Source organism: Microtus oregoni, unplaced genomic scaffold (assembly GCF_018167655.1).
Source record: "Microtus oregoni isolate MIOR12 unplaced genomic scaffold, Mior012 000063F_ref0000156, whole genome shotgun sequence".
NCBI classification, from domain to species: Eukaryota; Metazoa; Chordata; class Mammalia; order Rodentia; family Cricetidae; genus Microtus; species Microtus oregoni.
In genome coordinates, this window is record NW_024543873.1 from 7,127,466 (window position 1) to 7,145,266 (window position 17,801).

Below are 17,801 nucleotides of genomic sequence, written 5' to 3' on the forward strand. Positions count from 1 at the left end.
TTTTTAAACAAAAGACAGCTCTGCCAAATTTGTGGATCTTCTGCTTCATCTATTTGAGTTGAATACTGGGTCCAGCTGCTTTGGCTGTCATTGTAGGAAACCAGTTCATACCTATATCACTGTCATCATGAAAATGGTCCATTCTCCAGAACAGTGCTCTTACCCTCTATCACTTCCTGTCAAAATCCAAGTTAAAATCCATGGTTTCCATTGGGTTTTAGGACAGTTTGATTCTATATGGTCCTTTCCTTTCCATGTCACAGTAGCTGTTCTCAAATATATTAAATATAGATATGTTGTGCTCTCATCACCCACACACTTACAAAAGCAGCTTCACACTTTGTTTGGTGTCTTTGTTTTACTATCACAGCTCACAAAAGCCGTTCTCATTTCTAAGCACAATACGTTACAATTTTGAGTGCGTTAATACAACAGTACATTGGAAAAGTACTGAGCCTCTACAAAATAGCTTTATGTTTTGAAAAAAACAAATGCGAATTTTTACTTACACAAGCATAGGCTTTTTAATATTTCCACAAGATAAATATCTCAGTGAAATCTATGTTCACTCTATTGTGTGCCACAGTGATGGGCTTAGGACTGTTAATACACTTAGAAGATCCTAACTGTTTAGTGCTATTTACATTGGTATGTTCATCATCCCCTAATCTGGAAGGTGAACAAACAATACTCAGAATGTGACTGAATTTGCGTTAATAATTGGGCATGGTATAGTTTTAATTAATCACTTACTAAACACATAATGAAACTTAATCTTGAGTGGAAATTTTCTTCATGCCCCTCTTATAGCTTGGGAAATCTAAAAAGAGCTCAGTGTGATAAAGGAGCCCCTGCTAAGGCAGATCTTGTGGTAACAAAGGGAAAATGACAAGTGTACATGGGTAAATTATCAGTAACAGGTTAGCAATTATCTGGTACTGAAATCAAACACTGAAGTCCTAAAACATTACGTCTGAAATATTCTTTCTATCCTCAAAGAGAAACTAGAGAAAAGACACGATTCCCTAGGAAAGTGATGACTCGATTCAGGTTGTGACTTTATATTTAAGCACTGCTCAAAAACATGGAGATAAAGCAAGTGATTTCTGTTTGAACGTCACTATTCCAGCTACACAGCTTTGAGAGTTCTGTTCTCATTACACCACCCTTTCTCTGCTCCCAGAAGATAAGACGGCCCTGCGACAAATGGGACAGGTGGTATTCTCCGATAACCAGCAGTCGATGCAGTGGACGTGGTACTCATGGGAGCAAGGTAGCTCACGAAGTTTGTCACCTTCCGTATATTCTGTAATGCAAATACTACATGTCTTCAATGCACCATTTTCACCAAAACTTCTCATTGCCAAGTTATTAATCTGTTCTTTGGTGAGTCCTCTAGGTTGGTGGTTGTCGTTAGAGGGGTCAAGTCGGGCTCCTTCATTACCTCCTTCAAACATGTTTGAGCTAATTTCTGAACTTTCACCATTGGAACTGGAGCCAGAGTTAGAGCTGGAGCCAGAAGCAGAGCTGTTACCACCAGAGCTCCCTCTTCCACTCCATGGAAGCTCACCAAAACGTGTCGTTCTCTGCCTTAACGTGGTGTGAATCGGAACAGATGTAGTTTCCCTTGATCCAGGATTGAAGATTGTAAGAGTGGAAAACCCGTCAGTACTCACATAGGTTCTCCCACCTGCACGTTCAGAAAGTGTAAAGGTGCGTATAAAACCTCCACGTTCACTTTCATAAGTGACCGGGTTGTTTGGGGTCTGAGACCTTGACCGAGTTCTGCTAGCAATGCTCTCTCTCTGCCGGTATTCTCCCAGCAGAACTCTTGTTCTGACTTGAAGGTCTATGATTGGAGGTCTTTGACCAGATCCTGCTGCTTCACCAGTGGTACCCGTGTCAGAAGAACTTGTCCCTTGAGCGGCAGAATTTCTTGACCCAGAAGCCGCAAAAAGACCTCTACCTAGCAACTCAGGTCCAGTTATCTGCTGTCTCAAAGTCCCATGGCGAGGGGCTCTAGAACTTCCCTCGATTTCGTTTACCAAAGGGTGCTGAAAAGTCTCAGATGAAATGCTATGATGAGATCTTCGTGGAATTTCATTTGCTGGGTGCAGAGACCTACTTCTTTCAGCTCTGACTCTGATTCTTCGCCGGTGTTCTGGTTTCGGGCTTCTTGCCCTCCTCCGACCTCTGGTGGAAGGCACTTCTGTTAATGATTCAGCAGAACTGCGTTCTGACCTAGGTGTTCTGGCAGATGATGTCTCAGGTGCTGAATTTTCCATTTGCCTTTGGCTGCTGCTGTCCATGTTTTCTACACTAAGACATGTAGCAGATGGTTCATTTTCATTCTCTGGGATTTGGCTTACATTATGATGGTTACCATTTGTCTCTAAACTGAATCTGAAATCACCACTGTTTGGATTAGTCTGGCTCACTGCCCCCAAGGACTGTTTTCCTCTCTGACCACTTCTTGCTGTATCGGCAGTCTGTCTGCCAGAGTTAGGCCAATCTATTATGGAGTCACCATTGGACATGTTATCTGAAGAGTCTCAGCATCTATTTTCTTCTGAGCTCTGCTGTGGCGGCTTCCCCGCTTTAATTTGCTGTAAAATTTGTATAGTAAAAATGGCAATTCTACCAAAAGCAGTCTGTAGATTCAATGCAATCCCCATCAAAATCCCAACTAAATTCTTCACAGAACTTGAGAGAACAATAATCAACTTTATATGGAAAAACAAAAAACCCAGGATAGCCAAAACAATCCTATACAATAAAGGAACTTTCGGACACATTACCATCCCTGCCTCCTAACTCTATTACAGAGCTACAGTAATGAAAACAGCTTGGTGTTGGCATAAAAACAGAGATATTGACCAATGGAATTGAATTGAAGACCCAGATATTAATCCACAAACCTATGAACACCTGATTTTCGACAAAGGAGCAAAAATTACACAATGGAAGAAAGAAAGCATCTTTAACAAATGGTGCTGGCATAACTGGATGTCAACCTATAGAAGAATGAAAATAGATCCACATCTATCACCATGCACAAAACTCAAGTCCAAACGGTGTATAGACCTCAATATTAATCTGTCCACACTGAACCTGATAGAAGAGAAAATGGGAAGAAGTCTGCAACATATGGGCACAGGAGACGACTTCCTTCATAGAACCCCAGTAGCACAGACAATCAGAATAACAATGAATAAATGGGACCTCCTGAAACTGAGAAGCTTCTGTAATGCAAAGGAAACTGTCATTAAGACAAAAAGGCAACCTACTGAATGGGAGAAGATCTTCACCAACTCCACATCAGACAAAGGTCTGATCTCCAAAGTATAAAATGAACTCAAGAAACTAGACATAAAAACTCCAACTAACTCAATTAAAAAATGTAGTACTGAACTGAACAGAGAATTCTCAACAGAAGAAGTTCAAACGGCCAAAAGACACTTAAGGTCATGCTCAACCTTCTTAGTGATCAGGGAAATGCAAATCAAAACAACTTTGAGATACCATCTTACACCTGTCAGAATAGCTACAATCAAAAATACCAATGATAGCCTATGCTGGAGAGGTTGTGGAATAATGGGAACACTCATCCATTGTTGGTGGGAATGCAAACTTGTGCAACCACTTTAGAAATCAGTGTGGCAGTTTCTCAGGAAACTGGGAGTCAACCTACCTCAGGATCAAAAATTCCACTCTTGGGAATATACCCAAGAGATGCCCAATCGTACTACAACAGCATTTTTTCATCTATGTTCATAGCATCTCTATTTGTAATAGCCAGAACCTGGAAACAGCCTAGGTGCCCCTCAATAGAAGAATGGATAAAGAAGGTGTGGCAATATACACTTTAGAGTTCTACTCAGCGGTAGAATCAATCACACCTTGAATTTTGCATGCAAATGGATGGAAATAGAAAACACTTTACTGAGTGACATAATCCAGAACCAAAAAGATGAATATGGTATGTATTCACTCATACCATATGAGTGAATGGTGCATATAGAAACAAGGAACAAGGTATCTTAACTAAGGGAACCATTTTAGGGTTGGCAAGAAACTTGGCTCTAGAGGGGATTCCAGGTGTCCACGGGGATGTCCCCAGCTAGGTCCTTGGGTAACAGAGGAGAGGGTGCCTATACTGGCCTTCTCTCATAGCCACACTGATGAATATCTTGCATATCACCAATGGAACCTTCAGCTGGCGATGGATGGAGATAGAGACAGAGACCCACATTGGAGCACTGGACTGAGCTCCCAAGGTCCAGGTGAAGAGCAGAAGGAGGGAGAACATGAACAAGGAAATCAGGACTGTGAGGAGTGCATACACCCACAGAGACAGTGGAAATGATCTAATGGGAACTCACCAAGGCCAGCTGGACCGGGACTGATGGAGCATGAGATCAAACTGGACTCTGTGAATGTGGCTGACAATGAGGGATGACTGAGAAGCCAAGGACAATGGCACTGAGTTTTGATTCTACTGCATGGTCTGGACTTGTGGGAGACTAGTCTGTTTGGATGCTCCCCTTCCTAGATAGACCTGGATGGAGGGGGGAGAACCTTGGACTTCCCACAGGACAGGGAATCCTGACTGATCTTAGGACTGGAGAGGGAGGGGGAGGGGTGAGGAAGGGGGAAGGAAATGGGAGGAGGGGAGAATGTGGAAATTTTTAACAAAAAAAATCTTGAGAACATTAGGGGCAATGGATCATGATTATTCAGGTGGGCAGCATTTTTATTAGAATAAATTACTTGAAAATAAAAATAAAATTGAAAAGCAGTTAAGAGCTACTGCTTACATCCAGGATATGAGAATTACCACTGAACCCATTGTGTTACTGAACTGGTCTTTCAAGTTTATAGGTGTCATAACTGTATTGGACTGTTAGTTGCTTCTCTCTAAGGAAGCTTATGCGTTCATAGGATTTTTAAATTGTATTTATCCTTGCTTGATTTGATGTTTTATAAACGTTAACAAATAAATACAACAACATGTAAATGAGTTCCAGATGCAACATCTCTCTTTAACCCTGCTCAGCTTTAACTAACTAGGAAGTCCAGATTCATCTCTTTTTTTGGGGAGGGGAGGCTAGGACATTTTTAACAGCTTTTTTAAGGTACAGTTGTCATCCAGGAAATTGCACATATTTAAAGTTTGTACAGTAATTTTGACATGGGGTTATGTAAATCAACATTAGACTTACCCAAAGATGATAAATATAGCTAGGTGCTGGGTGTGTAGCTCAATAATAAAGCATGCACTGTAGAAGGCTCTGGAGATAGCTGCTCCACAACACAAGAAAAAGATTCACCTCTTTCTTCTCTCCCATTCCCTTTTTTTCTCTCATCCCCATTCTATTTCTTGTGTTTTCTTTGACTCATTCTTGTTTCCATATTATCACTGATTTCAGTGGATGTTAACTTTTATGTAGAGCAGAATGAAATTGTCAAAGTGATGGAGTCAGGTAAAATCAAGAAGCAAATTCATTTTTTACTACCAGGTTAATTTCCATAGTAGTATAGTCATATAAAATTTAAGTGTAAATGAGTAGACTAGTATTTACTGTGACTAGGACATTACTAAGTTGTCTTGGCTGATTCTGTTCTACAATTGTTTCTTCCCTTTTCATAATAATAGTTTGAGTTAGAAGAATAATTCTTTAGTATCAATAAAAATGTTTCAGGATGACATTTAAAGGATTTTTCAACAGACATTCTTGCAAAAGTTTAAAAATCAAATGTAAGTTGTTTAGTAAAACTGTAATACATGCTTATATGTAATTATATTCCTAGATGCATCTAATATGTTAGCATATTAAGAAATTAAAAATTAATACAAATTTTACACAAATTTGTAAAATTTAGAATTTTTAAAATTTCCATAATTCAAATTTTATACAAATTTGATCTGTGATTCCATAAGTAAATTTCACTTAGGTTTTAATAAAACGCTTGTCACGTTTAGATACATCTTATTATTCTGTTATGTTCTTTGCCTGAGATATGCTACAATTGTTGTCAGCATCATGTTCAATTCATTCAGATTTTGCCTTTTCTGGTATCTTGTGGCTGCCTGCATTCCTATGATGGTTCCTTTCACCTTTTGAATGTTCTGGGAAAAAAAAAACCTACCTTTCTTTATGAATTCTTTTCCTAGGTTAGTCCTCCTGTGACTTGAATATCTGCCTAAATTTCCCTGTTTTAAAGGGACCTGTGATGATGCTGATGCCACTCAAATGACCCCAGTACAATTTACACTCAAAAAATGCAATATGAATATGCTGACAAATTCAGTTTTCTGTGTTTGAAAACTGAATGTGTAAGATTTTGGTATTAAAAGAGTTTAAATTGCTTCTTTTATGTTCTTGGTATTGTAATTACATTCCCTTTCCTTTTTTTCCTTACAAATCCTCCCATATATTACTCTCTCTTTCTCATATATATATATATATATTTCTCATATATATCATATATATATATATATATATAGAGAGAGAGAGAGAGAGAGAGAGAAAGAGATACACATAAACTCATATATTATTTCTAAAAGGAACGTGCTCACATAATGTCACTTATATGCCTAATACAATGATACCTAAGGCCCAAGAACTAGAGGGGAAGAGGGGGTAGAAAGATTGTAAGAGTCAAAGAGTCAAGGGGATTGCTCTAAAATTCTAGGGATATTAGAAACACTTCTAAGTTGTCACCAACATGATAATCTAAAGATGAGCTGAACAAAGCAATCAATAGCCAGGGAAACTCTACAAGTCCTAAACTATACACAAATAAAAACTTCAGGAAACAAGCAACTAAGGAATACTGACAGTGGGAGAAATAGTCTTCCTTAGTCTTTTTTTTTTGGTATGGTCATTGTGCTTATCTCACAAGTTATGTCTTCCATCTTCAAATATTGCCATAATTTCTTATATTTAAATCTAAGCAAGAAGATGACTTTCTACTAATTTCAATGAAGTGCATAAATTGAACAATAAGTAAATAGCAGATGTGAAGGATTTAAGTGCAGTACTAAAATAATAAGTGTCCAGTCTTTTCAGTTAAGAAATAGAATGCTTTGACTCTCGTGTGATGGCACAGGCTAGATGAGGAAGGAAAATTGCCATGACTTACAGTTCACCTGCAATCACAGTAACATTTAATCTCCAAAACATAAACAGAAAAGAAAATAAAAATAAATATTATACTGTAAGGATAATTAAAGCCTATTATATAGCTATGCCAAATCATGTACCTCTAAGCTATTCATAGTTACAAACAATTATGTGGTAAATTAAGTAGTACATATATCATTTTTATTTTACTTTTAGTGCATGCATATACAAATATTAAAGTCTTTTAATTTGTTCATTTTTATTTATTTATCCATGGCAATTTACTTTAAATAGCAAGATTTTCTGGATTTATTCATAATGATATTCATAGACATGTTCAACTTACTTTGTGGTTGTATCTTTTATATGTGAAGGTATTACAACTTGTTTAACTGTTCTTACACTTAATCATTTTTGACATTTTCTTATTCCCTTACTAACATGAACAAAATGTGTATGTGCTTTCTCTGATGTTAAAAATAAAGATTCCTTAAAGACAAAAAAGTATGAAATTTTTAAATGAGATATAAAAATTTATTTTATTCGGAAATAAATATGTGGTGTTTAACAAAGAAGAGTTGAATTTTCTGAAACTGTCTTCTAATGACAAACAAACAGTAGTTTACACTTATTACCTCGCCTGCTGTTCATCTTGCTCTGATGAAGCACTGTCATCACAGATATCAATCGCGAGGTTTTCTACTACACTGAAGAGAAAGAAAATACAAAATAAGTTGTCTATGGAATTTCTAGGCATCCTAGACAGGAAACGTACTTTTAAATCCAGCATGTGTGTACAAGTGAGATTAAAACAGGTATGTGCCTGGGGATATTTTAGTTAGGCATTTGTACAAGCTTCCAGGGTTAAAGTAATTTTAAATCTTTCCAGGAGACAAGCTGGAAGTGAGGATGGCTTTGGCTAGGAGTCCTGAAGTTAGAAGATCAAGGGGGAACCTAAAGTCAACAAACCAGTTTGGGATACATAGAAATACCCGTTTTCAGAATTGGAAACATCCTGCAATCTGAAGCAATAATCCTGGGCCTGAACTACCCTTATGCACCACCTGCCAAGAGATCAGTCAAACTGTCCCCTGGGGTAGGTGCAGCCTTTCACAAAACCCTCTGATTGTACCTAGCCTTTGGGGAACACTGGACTTCAAGTCATCATCAAATTGAGAATCGGGAGAATCCCTCGGGCGCTTTGGAGTTTTGCTTGTAGACTTCTTCTCCTTGGATGGCATGTCTATTGTGCCCCGGTTTTTGTCCCAACTCCTAAACCTTGCGATTGCAACGACATACAAAATTCCCAGTAATTAAATGAGAGTCACAGAAACAAGTACCAGGGTCCATGGGAAGAGAGACAGGGCATCGTCTCTCTGTGCTGGAGCAGGGAGGTTCATGGAAGATTACAACGGTGTGGTACCCTATCTTGTCTCTTCTCCACTGATGAATGTGAAGGTGACTCTGTCCTGCACACCTCCACTTCTACCGCTTCTGCTGGGTTCCTGCGTTTGGAAGGGAGTGGGGGCAGGCAAAATAGTAGCCTAAAGACCCATCTCTGGCCAGTCCTGGCCTAGCTGTTTATTTGGTGGCCATCTTGGAGTGTGGTGCACTGTATTTCCTTTATTTTTGCTTTGGAAAGGGCAGAGGGAGTGCACCCATGACCTGTGACAGTTGGCCTTCTCGGTGTACTGCTGCCATCAAGCAGCATTGTTTCTCTGCCCGCAGCTCCCCAGTGCTTCTGCTGACATGGCTGAGGGCTGGCTAAAGAGTAGCTCCCATAGTGCCCCCACTGTGCCTAAGCCAGTCTCCTGCAGTCTCTGTGACCCATGAGTGGTGTGGGAGCAACCGGACCCAGGGGAACTGCGTATCCACCACAGTCCTTGGTTTGCTGGGCAAGGGAAGCACAGCCTCTCAGGTTCTGAAGTCACCATGTCTGGCAGGGTTAGAGAACCACCCTGCAGGGGATTCTGCATCCTGGGTTGCCTCTGGGTTCCTTTGGAGACCTTGTGGAGCCTGCCAGCCCACATCATGTGCACAAGCCCGCCCAGGGAACCTCTAGCTTTTGGCAAGTCTCCCTAGCAGAACACACAACTCCTTCCCTGAAACCACACACACAGCCCAGAATATCTGGCCAGGTGCTCAGGGTCTCAGGGCCAGGTAACCATTATGGCAAAGTGTCTGTCATCCACATAAATCCCTCCCTGTCATCCTCTCTCCTCTCTTTCTGCAGGGCCCTCCTTTCTTTCCTTTGCTTTCTCTGAGAAATGGCCTTCCCCTTGAGCCATGCTGTGCTTGCAATTCAGGGACCTGTACCTGCCAGAAGATGTTTCTGATCTACAGCTACATCCCCAGAACACTACAAGGGGTCTGAGAGAAGGCACCTGCCACCAACATCATCATGTACCTCCTTCTTGTGTGTACCTAGTGGGTACCAAGCTCAATGCGGTGTGGTGGCTTAGGGTGAATCCAAGTAGAAGTAGCCAGATCAGGATGTGGAATGTAGGATGCCCAAATTGACCAGGCAGGCCTCTGGGTACCATCCAGGCCAGGTTTCACTGCCCTTGCCACCCCTGACAAAGCTCCTCTCTTTGATAAGGGGCACCCATGCAGGTGGCATATACTTGCTGTCTGCTGTCTAGGCCACCCTACATAATACCCAGGGAGAATTCACAGGGTCAAGGATTCAAAAGCCCCTTCTCCTGCTCTGTGTTGTCTAGGCATCATCTCAGCTACAAGAATATGATGGGGGAGAGTCTTCTGTTTTGTATTAATTTCTTTGGTTAAATACATACACTGCCTTGGCCCTAATAGGACAGAAAATTAGGTAGGTGGAGTAGACAGAACAGAATGCTGGGATAAAGAAGCCAAATCAGGCAGTGGCCATGATTCTCCCACTCGAGACTGACGCAGGTTAAGATCTTTCCAGGTAAGCCAGCTCGTTGTGCTACACAGAATATTAGAAATGGGTTAGATCAATATGTAAGAGCTAGCCAATAAGAGGTTAAAACTAATGGGCCAAGCAATATTTAAAAGAATACAGTTTCCATGTAATTATTTCGGGTAATGATGTGGGAGTCTGCTGTTTTGTGTTGATTTCATTGGTTAAATAAAGAGACTGCCTTGGCCCTTTAAGAGGACAGAAAATTAGGTAGGCGGAGTAAACAGAACAGAATGCTGGGAGAAAGAAGCTGAGTCAAGGAGTCGCCATGTTTCTCCCACTCCAGACAGATGCAGGTTAAGATCTTTCCTGGTAAGCCAGCTCGTGGAGCTACAGAGATTAGAAATGGGTTAGATCGATATGTAAGAGCTAGCCAATAAGAAACTGGAACTAATGGGCCAGGCAGTGTTTAAAAGAATATAGTTTCTCTGTAACTATTTCGGGTAAAGCTAGCCGTGTGGGCAGCCAGGTGCCAGGGACGCAGCCCACCGCTCCTATTACAACAGGGTAAAGCTAGCCGGGTGGCAGGAAGCAGTCCACAGCTCCACACAATAAGAATACTCAGAGAAGGCTCTGAAATTAACAGAGGGTAAGACCTAGCCTCCTTGAACTTTAAACTCGTGTGTGTGTGTGTGTGTGTGTGTGTGTGTGTGTGTGTGTGTGTTTGGTTTATACTTTATCCCTGGCTTGGAGACAAGTCCTGGGAGAGACCATAAGAAGTTCCTCAGAGGTATGTAACAGTTCTGTTGGTCAGCTCAGGGTTAAAGACATATGGCACATTGGCACATAAGTGAAGACTTTTAAGGCTCCATCCTTCAGTTCCAGCTCATAAGCATGGAGTGGTCCAGTACATGGTGCATGTTTGTGGGGTGGCAGGTATATTTACATGCAGCTTGATGGATGAGAGAATTTTGTAGGAATCATATGGAAGTGGCAGTACCCTCGTTCTGACTGGCCTGCTTGGCATTTCTAGGAACTCAGAGCCCACTGCCCAACACAGACACCCCCCAATATATCCTGACAGACACACACAGAGGATAACTTAAGCTAGATAATCCCTCAAAGGCATGCACATAGGCTCCTTTTATTTATTATAGGTCCTGTTGGCAATCCACATAAAACATCACATCATATAAAGTAAAATTATCAAAGAAATGCCAGATCTGGACTTGATGATACATAGATTAGATTTAACACATACCTAGAGACTACTTTAGTAAATTGGAAAGGCATACACATTCTTCTTGGCACCCCATGGAATCTCTTTTTTTTCCATTTTTTTTATTGAGAAAAGGAGAAAAAAAAACAAGTTTCCACCCCCTCCCAGCCTCCCATTTCCCTCCCCCTCCTCCCACCCTTCTCCCCCTCCTCCCACCCTTCTGCCCCTCCCCCCACTCCTCTCCCTCTCCCTCTCCAGTCCAAAGAGCAGTCAGGGTTCCCTGCCCTGTGGTAAGTCCTAGGTCCTCCCCTCTCCGTCCATTTCTAGGAAGGTAAACATCCAAACTGGCTAGGCTCCCACAAAGCCAGCACATTATGTAGGTTCAAAACCCCGTGCCATTGTCCTTGGCTTCTCATCAGCCCTCATTGTTCGCCATGCTCAGGGAGTCCAGTTTTATCCCATGCTTTTTCAGTCACAGTCCAGCTGGCCTTGGTGAGCTCCCAATAGATCAGCTCCACTGTCTCAGTGGGTGGGTGCACCCCTCGTGGTCCCGACTTCTTTGCTAGAGTGGCTCCCAGATGCCCAAGCCAAGGTCCCCAGTTAGTTCCTTGGGCAGCTGAGGATGGGGAACCTGAAATGACCCTATCCTATAGCAATACTGACGAATATCTTGCATATCATCATAGAACCTTCATCTGGTGATGGATGGAGATAGAGACAGAGACCCACACTGGAGCACTGGACTGAGCTCCCAAGGTCCCAATGAGGAGCAGAAGAAGGGAGAACATGGAATCTCTTTTAAAATATACCACATGTGTTGGTTTTCTCTACAAATTAAATCTTAACAAATGCAAAACAATACAGTTTGAGGAAATAAAAGTAAAAGTTAAAAAAGCGCCGAAACTATACAAATATGCAGATGATGAACATACACATACTTTATGAGGCTTAAAAGTTAGCAAAGTGATATTCATTATGACATTTTTATTCCCTCCCTTTTATTATTTATTTTTATGTGTATGGGTATTTTGCCTGCACATATGTCTGTGCACCACATACATGCCCGGTGCCTGCAAAAGTCAGAAGAGGGTATCATATCCCATTAGGAATGGAGTTACAGATAATTGTGAGCCAACATGTGAATCTGGAAATCAAACCCAGGTCCTCTGGAAGAGCAGCCAGTTCCTTTAACTGCTAAGCCATCTCTCCATTCTTCCCTTTTCCATGTTGTTCTTACTCCTGTAGTGACATCCTAGATCCCATGACTCCCTCCTACTGGTTCATTGCTTCTCTCAATAGTCATCCTTTGCTGGTGTGAGTGAGTGACTTGTCTCCTACAGTCTCAGGCATTTCAATACTTGGTCCCTAGTTTTTGGCTGTTTGTGGGTATTTTAGGAGGCATGACATTTCTAAAGGAATTATGTCCCTAGGGGTATGTTGTTTTGAAAGCTGAAAAACTCACACCCTTTCAAGTTCACTCTCTCAGTCTCTTACTTGTGGTTTGAGATAAGAGCTCTCAGCTCCTATTCCAGGTACCATATTTGCTGATTGCTGCCATATTTTCCCACCTTGATGGACTCATTTCCCTCTGGAACCATAAGACAAATAACTTCTCCATTCCACAATTGCCTTGGTTAATGTCTTTTATATCAGTAATAAAACAGTAACCAGTAAGCACCCCTTTATGTCATATGTATTCTATTACACTTCTTAATTTTACCCCTGTAGATCTCTGTTCTCCTCTCTTGCTTCATTATTTAGTTTTATGTCCTATACCATATACTCACACATATGTATACTAATATATAAAAATTAAGTCTCAATTCCACATATGAGAAATAAAACTCTGATAATTCTCTCTTTCCAAATCTGTACTTCTTCACCTAACATAAAAACCTGCAATTCTGTTTCCCTCCAAATGCCATGATTTCAACAATCTTTCCAGTAGAATAAAATTCCATTGGGGATTTTACATTTTATCTATTCATCTCATAATGGAAAGGAATGGTTCCATTTAACTATTGTGAATATTATGGCAATAAACATGAATTGCAAGTATGTCAGATGTAAGACTTAGGGTCTTTTGAGTATTTGTCTAGAAGTATTTTAGTTAGGTCTTATAATACTTCTTTTTTTATTTTTGAAAACCTATGTCCTGATTTATTCAGTTGGCACCAGTTTACATTCCACCAGGTATACAAACAGGAAAGGAAGAAGCCAAATTTTCCCTATTTATAGATAATATAATCTATCCCTTAAAGTCTTCAGCAGAAAACTCACATACAGACACTTTCAGCAAAGTAGCAGGATACAAAATCAACATAAACATCAGAAGCTTTTCTATAGAACATGCTAGGAAAGTAATAAAGGAAATAAAATCAATTTTAATAGCATTAAAAATAATAGGTACTGAGAGATAATTCAGTGTATAAAGCACTTGCCACACATATAAACAAGTGTTAAACTTTGCAGTACCCAAATAAATGGTAAGTGTGGCTGCTTATCTGTACTTTAGAGACCAGAAATCACAAGGGACATACTAACTAGCTAGACAAGCCAAATTATGTTTGTTTCAGTAAAAAAATAATGTGTAGAGTCTTCAATGACAACCAAAGTCAACATAGGGTCTCTACATGTGCATACACACATATGAGCATATACCCATTCACATGTGCACCTACATATATAAAAACACACTACACATTCATGCCAATAACACACAAATGCAGGTATGCTCATGTGCATATATACACACGCATACATGAACACACACACACACAAGGTGGGGTTAGAGGAACATAAGTAGGCAGGGTAAATGAAGGCAGGCTACCTGAGATGGTGTCTTCTTGTTCCCAAAAAGATCCTGCCAGGAGAAATAGCATGAAGGCACACAGGTGTGCTCTAACTGAGAAAAAGTGGCTTGTGTGAGAAAGATGCCATGCGACAAGCTCAGGTAGAGGGTTTTTTTAATTGGAGGAAAGTGAATGGGAAAAGAGGGAGGGGAGAGGGGGACCCTGACTTCTGGGGACAGGAGTAGCAGGCAGAAGAGAAGAAAGAGGGGGGGACTGATGGACAGATGAAGACAAAGAGAGAAAGAGAGAGTTAGGAGGTTGGCATGGTCCTTTTAAAAAAGATTGTTGTGAATGTGCACAGAAGGAGCTCTGAGTGACAACAGCTGAAGACATTTACCCCAAGCTCAGGCCAGTACACATACCTGAATACTAACAGGTGGGTAGTTAGACAGGACCAATACTGGAAAGGAAAGTACCCAGGGGGCCTAGAATACATCCTTGCTAATAATAAAAGCATATGTATGAAACTGCTGTAGTGAAACACACACACACACACACACACACAATGTGTAAACTGAGACAAAGCAATTGCTTAAGGCCATAAGGGCTACACTAGGGAGTCCAACTGTGTCTGTGTTCTGAATTGGTGAACTTAACCAAAAGCAGATAAAAGTATTTGAAAAACAACTTGCTTTTGTACTATAAGAAGATTATTTTTCTTATCCTTATTTTCATATATATATATATATATATACACACACATATATACTAACATTTATATAATAATAGCACTGCAATAAGTACTATTAAGCAGTCTAGAGGTGCATTTCAGCATAAAGGATGACGTTGTCACCAATTTACTAGAAAATCCCAGGATAGGTCATCCTTAAAATGCAGAATACCATTTGTAATATCAGTTCCAGACATCCTCTGTTCTATTCAAGCACTATTACTTATTCTTTCCCTAGCACAACCAGTGATTGCCTGGCCCTCACAGTCTCTGAGAAGCAAACTATCCCTATCCACCATAGAGGTTCTGGGAGGAACCCAATGTGATCAAGTGTCTATGGGGCAGTCCATATCTTCCCAGGCATCCCAGAAACCTCCCCCTTTGGCTGAAAGGAAAATCAAACATGTCTCCCTTTCTAGAAGGGTTTTCAAAAGTCCATCCTCTAGCCGAGGGGTCACCAATCATTCCAATTCTCCACCAAAGAGTTTTAGATAAGCCCCTTCTGATCAAGGGGGCCTACAGCAGGCCCCATTAGACAAAGACAGCTCCACATGTTTTTCTTCAAAAGGGGTGCTCACTGATTTTTCATTTTCCCAAAATGAAATATTTCCTAACCCCTTTTCCCAGGGGAGTTTAGCACCATTGAAAGCTGCCAAAGATGACTGGAGAGCTGTACCCTCTCATGAAGAGAGCCAAGGTTGTTTAACTCTCCCCAGAATGACCCTAAGAAATCCATATCGGCTGAAGTGAGCTCGAGTCATGCCTCCTCTGACCAAAGGAATTTTATAACTTCCCAATTAAAGCAAGAGGGCTTTAAATGTCCTCCAGCAGTAAATGGGCTTGGATCTTCCCTTACAGCACAGACGGGACCAAGCCCTATCACTGCTCCCCAAGTGAGCCTCACACCACTCATGCCTACCCAATCAGAAACAAAACTATCTACATCTACATCAGGGATTCCAGAACCTTTGCCATCTTCAGAAGGGGCCCTAGAGAGTTCCACATATCTACAAGAGATGGTAGGAACTCCCAAGTCTACCCAAGGGACCCTTGTACCTCCTCAACATACACAAAGGTCTCTTGCACCTGCATCAACTTCCCTAGGGGTTCTGAGTCCTTCTGTATCTGTCAAGAGGACTCCAGAATTGTCTACATCTAGAGAAGCAGGTCAAAGACCTATTCTCTCTCACAAAGGGAAATTCAAACCTAATTCAGATATGAACATGGACAATGGATATCCCCACTATAGCAAAAGAGAAGGACAGATCCTCCTTCTGAGCAAGGTGGATTTCCAGTGTTTCTATCAGACCAAGAGGGATCTAAATATACCCTGCCAATCAAAAAGGCCCTTCTGGTTCATCATTGGAAACAAAATAACCAGAGATATGCCAAGAGAGTTCAAGTGAGCCATGCACATTCCACAACTACCCAAAGTGCTAAGACAATACAGCCTTCCCTTCTTCCTCAGGAGTCTCTAGGATTTTCCACATGTGTAGGAGAGGCTCTTGAAATTTCTACATATACACCAAGATTACCAGGTCGTTTACAACCAGTCTAGGATGTTTTGGGTTCTACCATATGTGATAAAGTGACTGGGGGACAGGATACATCTGCAGAATGGGTTCCAGAGTCATCCCCATCCTTAGAAATGGCTCTTGGATGTGACACATGTACACAAAAATTTGTAGCAAATTTCACATCGAGAGAAAGATATTCCTCAGATTCTACCTGCCCACAAACACCCACAGGACCTCTCCACTCTTCACAGGAGGCTGGGGAAATTTCCCCATCTCCTCAAGGGTATCAGCAATCTGTCACAACTACACAAGAGGCTATAGGCCATTCCCCATCCGCACAAAGGGATGCTAGTCTTTCCACATGCCTACAAGTGACTCCAGAACATCTAACAAATACACCAAAAATACTGAATTCTACCTATCTTCCCAAGAGCTGTTGGAACCTGTTTTGTCCATCCACCTGTCTCTAGAATCTAACATCTCTATACAAAAGGCTTTATTACATTCTTCTCCTGAAGAAAGTTTTCCTAAAACTTCCACATTAAGACATGGAGCTCCAGTAACTTTCTTAGCTGCCCATGAATATTTTAGACCTACTACATATGCACAGGAAACTTTAGAGGATACCACATCTACACAGTTTCTAGAAATTTCCCCTCATTCTGAAGCTGTAGTAAAAATATGCACATGTACACCTGACACAATATCACCTTCACCTTCTGAGCAAGAGGCCCAAGGATCTACCATATCTCATGAAGGCACTTTACCGTCTTCCCCATCTACACAAGAGAGTTTTATGCATATCCCTTCTCAGGAGGGAAATAGTAAACATGTTCCCTCTACCCAAGTGGGCCCTGGGTGTTCCATTTCTACCAAAAAGAGATTGAGAGATGATCCTTCTGATGAAGGGGACTTCGGAACTCCCTCATCTAAGGAAGGCAATTTTATACTTCTCCCTTCCTCAAAAAGGGCATGTGCATCTTCTACTGCTCCAAAATGTAGGGATAGGTCCCGCCCCTTGGGGGGCGTGTTCGCCTCGGGCTAATGTCTGCCTATAAATTTGGCAAGCATGCTCTCAGCCTTCTCTTCTGCTTTCCTGGTCTCTGCGGGAACGGTGGTTCTGTAAGTCTATTCTGCCATTAAAATATAGATATATATATTTTTACAATCTGTCTGCATTTGTTTACGCCGTTACATTTTGGCGTCCAACGTGGGCTATTTTGCCCCCGACTCAAGCGGGTAGCCCGCTAACTAACACAGCACCCTCCTGGGTGCTGTTTTTTAGTTCCTGACTCCGGCCCCAGTGCCGAGTCCGAGACATACTCGGCCACACCGGCCCATTCTGCCTGCCTTGGCTAAGTTTGCAGCGGAACCCCAATGCCTGAATTAGCAGAAGCTCAAATACCTGCGGTTTTGCAACAAAAGCTGCCACAGCGGCAGATTTGGTCTTATACAAAGTGACTTGGCCGGGAAGTGGTGGCACAAGCCTTTGATACCAGCACTTGGGAGGCAAAGGCAGGTGGATCTCTGTGAGT

General features: G+C 41.3%; 1 protein-coding gene across 1 annotated transcript in view; it reads right to left on the bottom strand.

Annotated features, from left to right (window-relative positions):
* Positions 1-1,157: 1,157 nt before the first annotated feature.
* The window catches only part of LOC121439839 (E3 ubiquitin-protein ligase RLIM-like), a 32,255-nt gene continuing 15,611 nt past the window's right edge, over positions 1,158-17,801 (bottom strand). The window contains 2 exon segments of the mRNA XM_041640452.1: positions 1,158-2,637; positions 7,763-7,834. Coding sequence (XP_041496386.1) covers positions 1,158-2,637; positions 7,763-7,834 — 1,552 coding nt within the window.